The following is a 13363-nucleotide window of genomic DNA, read 5'->3' as shown; positions in this document are numbered from 1 at the left end:
AAGAGATTCATAAAGAGAGATTCACGGCTCATATACAGCAGTAAATTACCACTGCAGTATGCCGGAGGCAAGAGGAGAGCGGGAGGGAGGAGGGGAGAAGGAGGGAGGAGGGGAGAGAGAGGTAGGGAAGGGGGGGATAATTAGAAAAAGGGAGCAAGACAGAGAGAGATAGAAGGTGGTGAAAATAGACTGGGAGAATGGAATGTGTTCAGAGAAACAGAGATAAAGGCCCCTGATGTTGTCAGGAGAAGCTTAGGGCCCTAACTATCACAAGTCCCTTGTTGGGTTGTTTCCAAACAGACCCTGTAAACACTACATGACCAAAAGAATGTGGACACGTGCTAGTCGAACATTCCAAAATCATGGGCATTAATATAGTTGGTCCACCCTTTGCTGCTATAACGGCCTCCACTTCTAGGAAGGTTTTCCACTAGGTGTCGGAACATTGCTGCAGGGACTTGTTTCCATTCAGCCACAAAAACATTAGTGAGGTCGGGTAATGATGCTGGGCGATTAGGCCTGACTTGCAGTCGGCGTTCCTATTCATCCCAAAGGTGTTCGATGGGTTGAGGTCAGGGCTCTGTGCAGGCCAGTCAAGTTCTTCCACACTAACCTCTGCAAACAATTTCTGTATGGACTTCGCTTTGTGCACGGCGGCATTGTCATGCTGAAACAGGAAAGGGACTTCACAGAATTGTCTAGAATGTCATTGTATGCCGTAGTGTTAAGATTTCCCTTCATTGGAACTAAGGGGCCTAGCCCGAACCATGAAAAACAGCCCCAGACCCTAATTCCTCCTCCACCAAACTTTACAGTTGGCACTATGCATTGGGGCAGATAGTGTTTTCCTGGTATCCGCCAAACCCAGATTCGTCCGTCAGACTGCTAAATGGTGAAGCGTGACTCATCACTCCAAATAACGTTTTTCCACTGCACCAGTGTCGGCGAGCTTTACACCACTCCAGCCAACGCTTGACATTGTGCATGGTAATCTTAGGCTCGTGTGCAGTTGCTCGGCCATGGAAACCCATTTCATTAAGTTTCTGACGAACAGTTCTTGTACTGACGTTGCTTCCAGAGGCAGTTTGGAACTCGGTAGTGAGTGTTGCAACCAAGGACAGATGATTTTTACGCGTTACACACTTCGGCACTCGGTGGTCCCGTTCTGTGAGCTTGTGTAGCCTACCACTTCGCAGCTGAGCTGTTGTTGCTCCAAAACGTTTCCACATCACAATAACAGCACTTACACTTTACTGGGGTAGCTCTATCAGGGCAGACATTTTACAAACTGACTTGTTAGAAAGGTGGCATCCTATGACGGTTCCACGTTGAAAGTCACCGAGCTCTTCAGTGAGGCAAGTCTACTGCCAATGTTTGTCTATGGATATTACATGGCTGTGTGCTAAATTTTATACACCTGTCGGCAACAGGTGTGGCTGAAATAACCGAATCCACAAATTTAAGGAATGTCCACATACTTTTGTATATATGGTGTATGTCTTAATGCACCAAGACATGCCCACTGTCCCCTTAACATAGGTTTAAATAAGAATCAGTGTTGCTGTTGTCGCTCCATGCCCTGGGGCACAACAATCACACACACACACGCGCGCACACACACACACACACACACACACACACACACACACACACACACACACACACACACACACACACACACACACACACACACACACACACACACACACACGATAGCTGGAAGACAAACACAGACGTCAGGATAGAGAGAGAAAAAGAGGGAGATAGTTTAATGACATGATAAATCAGAGATGGGTGGAGCATGTAAAAGAGGAGGAGATGACAGATTGATAGCTTGACAGCATCTGCAGTCAGGCAGAGAGGAAGAGTGACAGGTGAAGAGGTTCAAATCCCAGTTATTACTTTCCAGAGTGGTCCGTTACACTTTATCATTGTGATGGACACAACTAGCAACAGGGATAGTGTGTGTGTGTGTGTGTGTGTGTGTGTGTGTGTGTGTGTGTGTGTGTGTGTGTGTGTGTGTGTGTGTGTGTGTGTGTGTATGTGTGTGTGTGTGTGTGTGTGTGTGTGCGTCTACATATGCATGGTTCATGTGTTTACCTCTAGTTGTGGGTGGCTCTTACAGTCCTTCCAGACAGGAGAAGAGGTAGATGAGTAGTGATGGAAGACAGATCCAGAGAGGTTGTCAATCATCAGCATCTCTCCTTCAAATGAGTCCTTAATCAGCAGAGACACACTGTCCAGCCACTGACTCTCCTGGAACACACAGTTATTACTTGGTTAATAATATCATATCCTGGAACACATAGTTATTACATTGTTCATTATATCATATCCTGGAACACATAGTTATTACATGGTTCATTATATCATATCCTGGAACACAGTTATTACATGGTTCATTATATCATATCCTGGAACACATAGTTATTACATGGTTCATTATATCATATCCTGGAACACAGTTATTACATGGTTCATTATATCATATCCTGGAACACAGTTATTACATGGTTCATTATATCATATCCTGGAACACATAGTTATTACATGGTTCATTATATCATATCCTGGAACACATAGTTATTACATGGTTCATTATATCATATCCTGGAACACATAGTTATTACATAGTTCATTATATCATATCCTGGAACACAGTTATTACATGGTAACATCAATGTAGATATATTATAGGGTTAACTTACAGCTACAAAGGGTCAATCCATAGAGGAATCACAGCATAGGGCTGAACACCTAGTGACACCTACACCTAGCGACATCGACACCTAGCGACATCGACACCTAGCGACATCTACACATATCGAAATCTACACCTAGTGACATCTACACCTAGTGACATCAACACCTAGTGACATCAACACCTAGTAACATCTACACCTAGTTACACCTACACCTAGCAACATCTACACCTAGTAACATCTACACCTAGTGACATCTACACCTAGTTACACCATACCTAGTAACATCTACACCTAGTTACACCTACACCTAGTAACATCTACACCTAGTAACACCTACACCTAGTGACATCTACACCTAGTAACACCTACACCTAGTGACATCTACACCTAGTAACACCTACACCTAGTAACAAATACACCTAGTGACATCTACACCTAGTTACACCTACACCTAGTAACATCTACACATAGCGACATCTACACATAGCTACATCTACACCGGGTGACATCTACACCAGTGATATCTCCACCTAGTGACATCTACACCTAGTGATATCTACACCTAGTAACATCTACACCTAGTAACATCTACACCTAGTAACATCTACACCTAGTGACATCTACACCTAGTGATATATACACCTAGTAACACCTACACCTAGTGAAATCTGTGATAGATTTGATACATGTCTCTATTAGATGTTCAATAGCTAAATGAGATGGCAGACTGTTATTACATTAATACAATGAAGTAGTAATCTATCTAAACTTTATTATATGATTTTCTATCTTGAATCTCATCAGCAAAATAGTTGTTCTGTAATACTTCTTCTGTGCAATTAGATTGACTGGAAAAATAGTAAAAAGAAAAGCAACTGAATTGGCCACATATTACCTCAACTGCTGTAATTTCTACAAGTGTTATTTTCACTAAGAAAATCTATAATTCCTTGTGTTGATAATGGCACCTTGATAGCGGTGCTTTCATTGTTTCCCCTATAGCCAAAACACTAACAGTTACATAACAATAAACCATTCTAAAACACGTTCAGAGAAATCTGAAATCTGATTGGCTGAAATGCCGTTGAAAGACATTCACTAATACCAGATAACCACACAGGCAGAGATAGAGTCGTCACTATTTCGCCTTGTCACAAAGGACAGAAGTTCCAAACACTAACAAACTGCTCTTGTCCATTCTTGCATGCCCATCTAGTGACTATCCACCTGTGCTTACATGGCCCATAAATGTGCTCTTCTCTGCAGAAACATTCCCCTAAATACATACAGTACTAAGAAACATTCCCCAAAATACATACAGTACTAAGAAACATTCCCCTAAATACATACAGTACTAAGAAACATTCCCCTAAATACATACAGTACTAAGAAACATTCCCCTAAATACATAAGGCACTAAGAAACATTCCCCTAAATACATACAGTACTAAGAAACATTCCCCTAAATACATACAGTACTAAGAAACATTATCCTAAATACATACAGTACTAAGAAACATTCCCCTAAATACATACAGCACTAAGAAACATTCCCCTAAATACATACAGTACTAAGAAACATTCCCCTAAATACATACAGTACTAAGAAACATTATCCTAAATACATACAGTACTAAGAAACATTATCTTAAATACATACAGTACTAAGAAACATTCCCCTAAATACATACAGTACTAAGAAACATTCCTCTAAATACATACAGTACTAAGAAACATTCCCCTAAATACATACAGCACTAAGAAACATTCCCCTAAATACATACAGTACTAAGAAACATTCCCCTAAATACATACAGCACTAAGAAACATTCCCCTAAATACATACAGCACTAAGAAACATTCCCCTAAATACATACAGTACTAAGAAACATTCTCCTAAATACATACAGTACTAAGAAACATTCCCCTAAATACATACAGCACTAAGAAACATTCCCCTAAATACATACAGTACTAAGAAACATTCTCCTAAATACATACAGTACTAAGAAACATTCCCCTAAATACATACAGCACTAAGAAACATTCCCCTAAATACATACAGTACTAAGAAACATTCCCCTAAATACATACAGCACTAAGAAACATTCCCCTAAATACATACAGCACTAAGAAACATTACCCTAAATACATACAGCACTAAGAAACATTCCCCTAAATACATACAGTACTAAGAAACATTCCCCTAAATACATACAGCACTAAGAAACATTCCCCTAAATACATACAGCACTAAGACACATTCCCCTAAATACATACAGTACTAAGAAACATTCCCCTAAATACATACAGCACTAAGACACATTCCCCTAAATACATACAGTACTAAGAAACATTCCCCTAAATACATACAGCACTAAGAAACATTCCCCTAAATACATACAGCACTAAGAAACATTCCCCTAAATACATACAGTACTAAGAAACATTCCCCTAAATACATACAGCACTAAGACACATTCCCCTAAATACATACAGTACTAAGAAACATTCCCCTAAATACATACAGCACTAAGAAACATTCCCCTAAATACATACAGTGCTAAGAAACATTCCCCTAAATACATACAGCACTAAGACACATTCCCCTAAATACATACAGTACTAAGAAACATTCCCCTAAATACATACAGCACTAAGAAACATTCCCCTAAATACATACAGCACTAAGAAACATTCCCCTAAATACATACAGCACTAAGACACATTCCCCTAAATACATACAGTACTAAGAAACATTCCCCTAAATACATACAGCACTAAGAAACATTCCCCTAAATACATACAGCACTAAGACACATTCCCCTAAATACATACAGTACTAAGAAACATTCCCCTAAATACATACAGCACTAAGAAACATTCCCCTAAATACATACAGTACTAAGACACATTCCCCTAAATACATACAGTACTAAGAAACATTCCCCTAAATACATACAGTACTAAGAAACATTCCCCTAAATACATACAGCACTAAGAAACATTCCCCTAAATACATACAGTACTAATAAACATTCCCCTAAATACATACAGTACTAAGAAACATTCCCCTAAATACATACAGCACTCAGAAACATTCCCCTAAATACATACAGCACTAAGAAACATTCCCATAAATACATACAGTACTAAGAAACATTCCCCTAAATACATACAGCACTAAGACACATTCCCCTAAATACATACAGTACTAAGAAACATTCCCCTAAATACATACAGCACTAAGAAACATTACCCTAAATACATACAGTACTAAGGAAACAGGGTCATAGGATGCTAAATCCACAGGCTCAATTTATTCTTTCTTTTCAGCAATGGAAAAATCTAGTAAAGTGTACCGTCAGTGTTATAGTTACATAAACTGCAGCCGTTGTCTAACACTGCTAACCCACATATACAGTAACCCACATACACAGCCAATCACCAGCCAATGTTTTACATGTAGGAAGGCAGCTGTTGTTTAAAAGTGTTTGCCATTAGCAACAGGTTATAGTCCTTGCTCAGTCTAACTATGCCTTCATCGTTACCAAAATGAACCTGGCTCATAAAATATATCTACAGGATACGTATATAACTATGGCTGGGAGGGACCTCAAGATAAGATATCATCACTATACTTAGGTGCTGATACAATATGTATTGCGCTTCTCATGATTCTATCTATATTGTGATGCGATACTGTAATTATTTGGCGATCCGATGTTCCAAACATATTGCTCACCATATATCTGCTGCATAGGGACAAGAGAGAGACATGAGAAAATGAGCTTTCTTTGATGAGTCATGGAAATAAAAGTGCTGAAAACAAATTGGCTCCCTATTTAAAAAGAAGATGGAGAACGAGGTATGAAGGAAAAAATAGAGTGGAGTTTTGGTGCAGGTACAGCCAAAACAATATACAGTGCCTTGCGAAAGTATTCGGCCCCCTTGAACTTTGCGACCTTTTGCCACATTTCAGGCTTCAAACATAAAGATATAAAACTGTATTTTTTTGTGAAGAATCAACAACATGTGGGACACAATCATGAAGTGGAACGACATTTATTGGATATTTCAAACTTTTTTAACAAATCAAAAACTGAAATATTGGGCGTGCAAAATTATTCAGCCCCTTTACTTTCAGTGCAGCAAACTCTCTCCAGAAGTTCAGTGAGGATCTCTGAATGATCCAATGTTGACCTAAATGACTAATGATGATAAATACAATCCACCTGTGTGTAATCAAGTCTCCGTATAAATGCACCTGCACTGTGATAGTCTCAGAGGTCCGTTAAAAGCGCAGAGAGCATCATGAAGAACAAGGAACACACCAGGCAGGTCCGAGATACTGTTGTGAAGAAGTTTAAAGCCGGATTTGGATACAAAAAGATTTCCCAAGCTTTAAACATCCCAAGGAGCACTGTGCAAGCGATAATATTGAAATGGAAGGACTATCAGACCACTGCAAATCTACCAAGACCTGGCCGTCCCTCTAAACTTTCAGCTCATACAAGAAGAAGACTGATCAGAGATGCAGCCAAGAGGCCCATGATCACTCTGGATGAACTGCAGAGATCTACAGCTGAGGTGGGAGACTCTGTCCATAGGACAACAATCAGTTGTATATTGCACAAATCTGGCCTTTATGGAAGAGTGGCAAGAAGAAAGACATTTCTTAAAGATATCCATAAAAAGTGTTGTTTAAAGTTTGCCACAAGCCACCTGGGAGACACACCAAACATGTGGAAGAAGGTGCTCTGGTCAGATGAAACCAAAATTGAACTTTTTGGCAACAATGCAAAACGTTATGTTTGGCGTAAAAGCAACACAGCTCATCACACTGAACACACCATCCCCACTGTCAAACATGGTGGTGGCAGCATCATGGTTTGGGCCTGCTTTTCTTCAGCAGGGACAGGGAAGATGGTTAAAATTGATGGGAAGATGGATGGAGCCAAATACAGGACCATTCTGGAAGAAAACCTGATGCAGTCTGCAAAAGACCTGCGACTGGGACGGAGATTTGTCTTCCAACAAGACAATGATCCAAAACATAAAGCAAAATCTACAATGGAATGGTTCAAAAATAAACATATCCAGGTGTTAGAATGGCCAAGTCAAAGTCCAGACCTGAATCCAATCGAGAATCTGTGGAAAGAACTGAAAACTGCTGTTCACAAATGCTCTCGATCCAACCTCACTGAGCTCGAGCTGTTTTGCAAGGAGGAATGGGAAAAAATGTCAGTCTCTTGATGTGCAAAACTGATAGAGACATACCCCAAGCGACTTACAGCTGTAATCGCAGCAAAAGGTGGCGCTACAAAGTATTAACTTAAGGGGGCTGAATAATTTTGCACGCCCAATTTTTCAGTTTTTGATTTGTTAAAAAAGTTTGAAATATCCAATAAATGTCGTTCCACTTCATGATTGTGTCCCACTTGTTGTTGATTCTTCACAAAAAAATACAGTTTTATATCTTTATGTTTGAAGCCTGTAATGTGGCAAAAGGTCGCAAAGTTCAAGGGGGCCGAATACTTTCGCAAGGCACTGTATCAATACGATAATATCCCGATATGTACCTGTATCGATTTATTCCCCATCACTATACATTATATAACAATAGACTACATCTATACAGAGTCCAGATATTCCTCAGTGTGTGTGGGTCGTTAAGAACAGCACTGGAGTAGGCCCTGAATGACTGTGTTACGAAATAGCAAAGGAACACATACACCCATGTACATGCACGCACGCAGGCACACGCCCACCACGCAGGCACACGCCCACCACGCAGGCACACGCCCACCACGCAGGCACACGCCCACCACGCAGGCACACACCCACCACGCAGGCACACGCCCACCACGCAGGCACACGCCCACCACGCAGGCACACGCCCACCACGCAGGCACACGCCCACCACGCAGGCACACGCCCACCACGCAGGCACACGCCCACCACGCAGGCACACGCCCACCACGCAGGCACACGCCCACCACGCAGGCACACGCCCACCACGCAGGCACACGCCCACCACGCAGGCACACGCCCACCACGCAGGCACACGCCCACCACGCAGGCACACGCCCACCACGCAGGCACACGCCCACCACGCAGGCACACGCCCACCACGCAGGCACACGCCCACCACGCAGGCACACGCCCACCACGCAGGCACACGCCCACCACGCAGGCACACGCCCACCACGCAGGCACACGCCCACCACGCAGGCACACGCCCACCACGCAGGCACACGCCCACCACGCAGGCACACGCCTGAATGACTATGGCTGAGTCCTAATAGGTTGATAATAAGGCCATTTCTATTTTTCTAGACAACAATAGTGTTGGCCACCTGGTGAGAACATGCGCCCTTCAGTTAATTCCTCTCTCTCTGTCTCTCTGTCTCTCTCTCTCTGTCTGTCTCTCTGTCTCTCTCTCTCTGTCTCTCTCTCTCTCTATATATATTTATATTGTCCCATTTTGTTTGTCAATTAGGGTGTGCAGGATGAATACATGGTTTGTTGTACGGTAATTTGGTAAAAAGCCAATTTGACATTTGTTCAGTACATTGTTTTCACTGAGGAAATGTACGAGTTCGCTGTTAATGATAATGCAGAGGATTTTCTGCTGTTGCTGTTGACGCATATCCCACAGTAGTTATTGGTGTCAAATTTGTGTCCACTTTTGTGGATTGGGGTGATCAGACCTTGGTTCCAAATATTGGGGAAGACGCCAGAGCTAAGGATGATGCTAAAAGAGTCTCTCTCTTTCTCTGTTTCTCTCACAGAGCTAAGGATGATGTCAAAGAGTGTCTCTCTTTCTCTGTTTCTCTCACAGAGAGATCACCACCAATATCATTACATGGGTCATTCCACAAAAAGAGTGCTTTTTGCATACCTTTCGTAGAAATTGTGCACCAATATTGAATTTTAAAAGCCTGTTATATTACATGAAGTGTGTCTACGAGTCTTTTTTATTGTCACAAACAGTGAAGACCAGTGGAATCCACAGGGTCTAGAATAACTAGAATACTGTGTATAAAACAGGCACGGGTCTGTATATAACACATTCTGCCAGGTCTGGAATCCCATTACAAGTGTCACAGTAAAGGAAACACCTGCCGTAGTGATGCTGTGAATTGTATTGCCTTAAAGGAGTAAACATTGATTTCTCATCATGGGCATTTCCTTCAGCTCCCCTCCAATCACTGAGCATCACCTCTCCTCTTTACTTCTCTCTCTCTCTCCACCTTTCCTCTTTACTTCTCTCTCTCTCCACCTTTCCTCTTTACTTCTCTCTCTCTCTCCACCTTTCCTCTTTACTTCTCTCTCTCTCTCAAACTCTCCTCTTTACTTCTCTCTCTCTCCACCTTTCCTCTTTACTTCTCTCTCTCTCCACCTTTCCTCTTTACTTCTCTCTCTCTCCACCTTTCCTCTTTACTTCTCTCTCTCTCCACCTCTCCTCTTTACTTCTCTCTCTCTCCAACTTTCCTCTTTACTTCTCTCTCTCCACCTTTCCTCTTTACTTCTCTCTCTCTCCACCTTTCCTCTTTACTTCTCTCTCTCTCCACCTTTCCTCTTTACTTCTCTCTCTCTCCACCTTTCCTCTTTATTTCTCTCTCTCTCCACCTTTCCTCTTTACTTCTCTCTCTCTCCACCTTTCCTCTTTACTTCTCTCTCTCTCCACCTTTCCTCTTTACCTCTCTCTCTCTCTTCACCTTTCCTTTTTACATCTCTCTCTCCACCTTTCCTCTTTACTTCTCTCTCTCTCCACCTTTCCTCTTTATTTCTCTCTCTCTCCACCTTTCCTCTTTACTTTTCTCTCTCTCCACCTCTCCTCTTTACTTCTCTCTTTCTCCACCTTTCCTCTTTACTTCTCTCTCTCTCCACCTTTCCTCTTTACTTCTCTCTCTCTCCACCTTTCCTCTTTACTTCTCTCTCTCTCCACCTTTCCTCTTTACTTCTCTCTCTCTCCACCTTTCCTCTTTACTTTTCTCTCTCTCCACCTCTCCTCTTTACTTCTCTCTCTCTCCACCTTTCCTCTTTACTTCTCTCTCTCTCCACCTTTCCTCTTTACTTCCTCTCTCTCTCCACCTTTCCTCTTTACTTCTCTCTCTCCACCTTTCCTCTTTACTTCTCTCTCTCTCCACCTTTCCTCTTTACTTCTCTCTCTCTCCACCTCTCCTCTTTACTTCTCTCTCTCTCCACCTTTCCTCTTTACTTCTCTCTCTCTCCACCTTTCCTCTTTACTTCTCTCTCTCTCCACCTTTCCTCTTTACTTCTCTCTCTCTCCACCTTTCCTCTTTACTTCTCTCTCTCTCCACCTTTCCTCTTTACTTCTCTCTCTCTCCACCTTTCCCTCCCCCTCAGGTCGCTCACTCTCCTTTCTATTTTCCTCTGTGTGTTTTCTCAATAATTCCTGCCTCCACACACACACACACACACACACACACACACACACACACACACACACACACACACACACACACACACACACACACACACACACACACACACACACACACACACACACACACACACACACACACACACACACAATTGTAGCTGTTGTGAGTGAATAAATTGATTACATCACCCAGGGGAGAGGAGAGCAGACCAAAGAAGCTCCCTCCCTCCCTCCCTCCCTCCCTCTTATTAAGTTATTCTGTCAGCCAACATAAAGCTAAAAATGGCTCCTCAGTAAAGCCAAGTTTAGTTCTGTAAAGGTAGAACAGATCGTAGCAGGCAGCCGGTGAGTCATCCGTGTGTGTGTGTGTTTGTTTGTGTTTGCCATTACATTATGAATAGGTTTTTAGTAATCTCACTGTGTGTGTGCTTGTTCGTGTTTATGTCTTCCAGGGCTTTGTGTTTGTGTGTTGCACACTGACGGGTTAATATCGGAAGTCCTGAGTTTGAATTGAAAAGGTGATAAAATGCACAGTGCAGTGTGTGTTTGCTCGTCTACCTCGCCACAGAAAACTGACAGCAAGGGTTGCCATGGCGATGGAGAGCGCCAGGCAAATTCACAGTGAAAGGTGCAGCTAGATGAAAATTTATTTCAATGTCCCTCTCCCTTCAACTCCCTAAAATCACATTGTTCTTTCATCAGCATCTATTTCAGGGGTACCAGGAATAATATCCAAACCCCTTCGAGATGTTTTCATCTGTAGAAACCAATAACAGAACCCTGAATGAGAGTAGCTGTGTTTTTCTGCAGTAGTCTGGGCCACGGCCATGTTCTAGTGTACGTCCCAAATGGCACCCAAATTCCCTGGTTAAAGTAGTGCACTATATTGGGAATAGGGTGCCATTTGAGACACACTATGGGTCACGGTGACATTGTACTGAATCTACATTATGACCTGTTCAGAGATTATGTCTGTTATTTGAATACCCGGGCTGACAAGATCTCTCTCTCTATCTGTCTCTCTCTCTCTCTCTCTCTCTCTCTCTCTCTCTGTCTCTCTCTCTCTCTCTCTGTCTGTCTCTCTCTATCCCTCTCTCTCTCTGTGTCTCTCTCTCTCTCTCCTCCCCCCTGTCTCTCTCTCCCCATCTCTCTCTCTCTCTCTCTCCTCCCCCTGTCTCTCTCTCCCCATCTCTCTCTCTCTCTCTCTCTCTCTCCTCCCCCGTCTCTCTCTCACCATCTCTCTCTCTCTCCATCTCTCTCTCTCTCTCTCTCTCTCTCTCTCCCCCATCTCTCTCTCGCTGTCTCTTCGTATCGTCCCTGGCTCCTTTTGTATTACATTATGAAAGGTTGAGTGAACCAGCAGACAAACTGAGTTAAACAGGACTGATGGGCTGTCAGTCTAAAACACTGAGGATGTCAGAACGGGAAGGAGACTAAATGTCTCTGATTATCTTTCTGTCTCCTCTGTCTTTTCTTGTTCTTGTCCTCTCTCTCCCTGTCATAATGACCTCAACCTTACGTCTATGCACTACACACGGGTGTGTCAGACTGTTTATATGTGTAATTCCTATAATATCAAATAGAAAGTCAAATAGACAGAAACAGACAGACCCATACGGACAGAAATATATTCATCCATCCATCTCACCTGTGCAGGAGAGTAGGGATCACGATTGTTCGGATCTTGCAGTGTTCCTGGATGCGTCGTTGCCACGTGATGATGTATATTCCCCCCGGAGGAACTGCCTGGGACTCCCATCCCTCTATCCACTCCTCCTCCACCTCCTCCCCCTGCTCCTCCCCCTTTTTTCCCTCCTGCACAGACTCCCTCCGGCCCCATGCAGCATAGGGCCCCCGTGGCCAGCTCCAGCTCAATCTCAGCGTCCATCTCCGCCTCCTCCTTGGCCTCCTTGTTGGAGTCGTCCAGGTGCTTCATCAACACCGCCACCACCACGTTAATCAGGACGAACTGGGCCGTCAACACAAAGGACACAAAGTACATGGGAGAGATGAACTGCAGGCTGGGGTTGCAGGAGTAGTCAGGCCCGTAGTCCGGAGGGCACTCCCTCAACGTGTCCTAGGGAGGGGGAGGGAAGGTGGGAGTGAGGAGGAGCAGTCTGTTAGGTCAAGCCATGAAGTCCTGCTAAGACATTATTACATTCACGTCATTTAGCAGAAGCTCTTATGCAGAGCGACTTACATTAGTGAGTGCATAGATTTTAATACTTTTTCGTACTGGTCGTCC

At 43.0% G+C, this 13363-nt stretch overlaps 1 protein-coding gene across 2 annotated transcripts in view; it reads right to left on the bottom strand.

Moving 5' to 3' along the window:
- LOC110539012 (voltage-dependent T-type calcium channel subunit alpha-1I-like) overlaps positions 1 to 13363 on the bottom strand; it is a 139043-nt gene that overhangs the window by 11009 nt on the left and 114671 nt on the right. For both annotated transcript variants that reach the window (XM_036941471.1, XM_036941470.1), the window contains exons 30-31: positions 12767 to 13195; positions 2101 to 2256 (exon numbers count right to left, since the gene is read on the bottom strand). In XM_036941471.1, the coding sequence (XP_036797366.1) occupies positions 2101 to 2256; positions 12767 to 13195 (585 nt within the window). The remainder of the gene's footprint in view (positions 1 to 2100; positions 2257 to 12766; positions 13196 to 13363) is intronic.

Source organism: Oncorhynchus mykiss, chromosome 13 (assembly GCF_013265735.2).
Source record: "Oncorhynchus mykiss isolate Arlee chromosome 13, USDA_OmykA_1.1, whole genome shotgun sequence".
NCBI lineage: Eukaryota > Metazoa > Chordata > Actinopteri > Salmoniformes > Salmonidae > Oncorhynchus > Oncorhynchus mykiss.
Note: the sequence above shows the minus strand (reverse complement) of the source record. Positions and strands in the feature narration are given on the sequence as shown.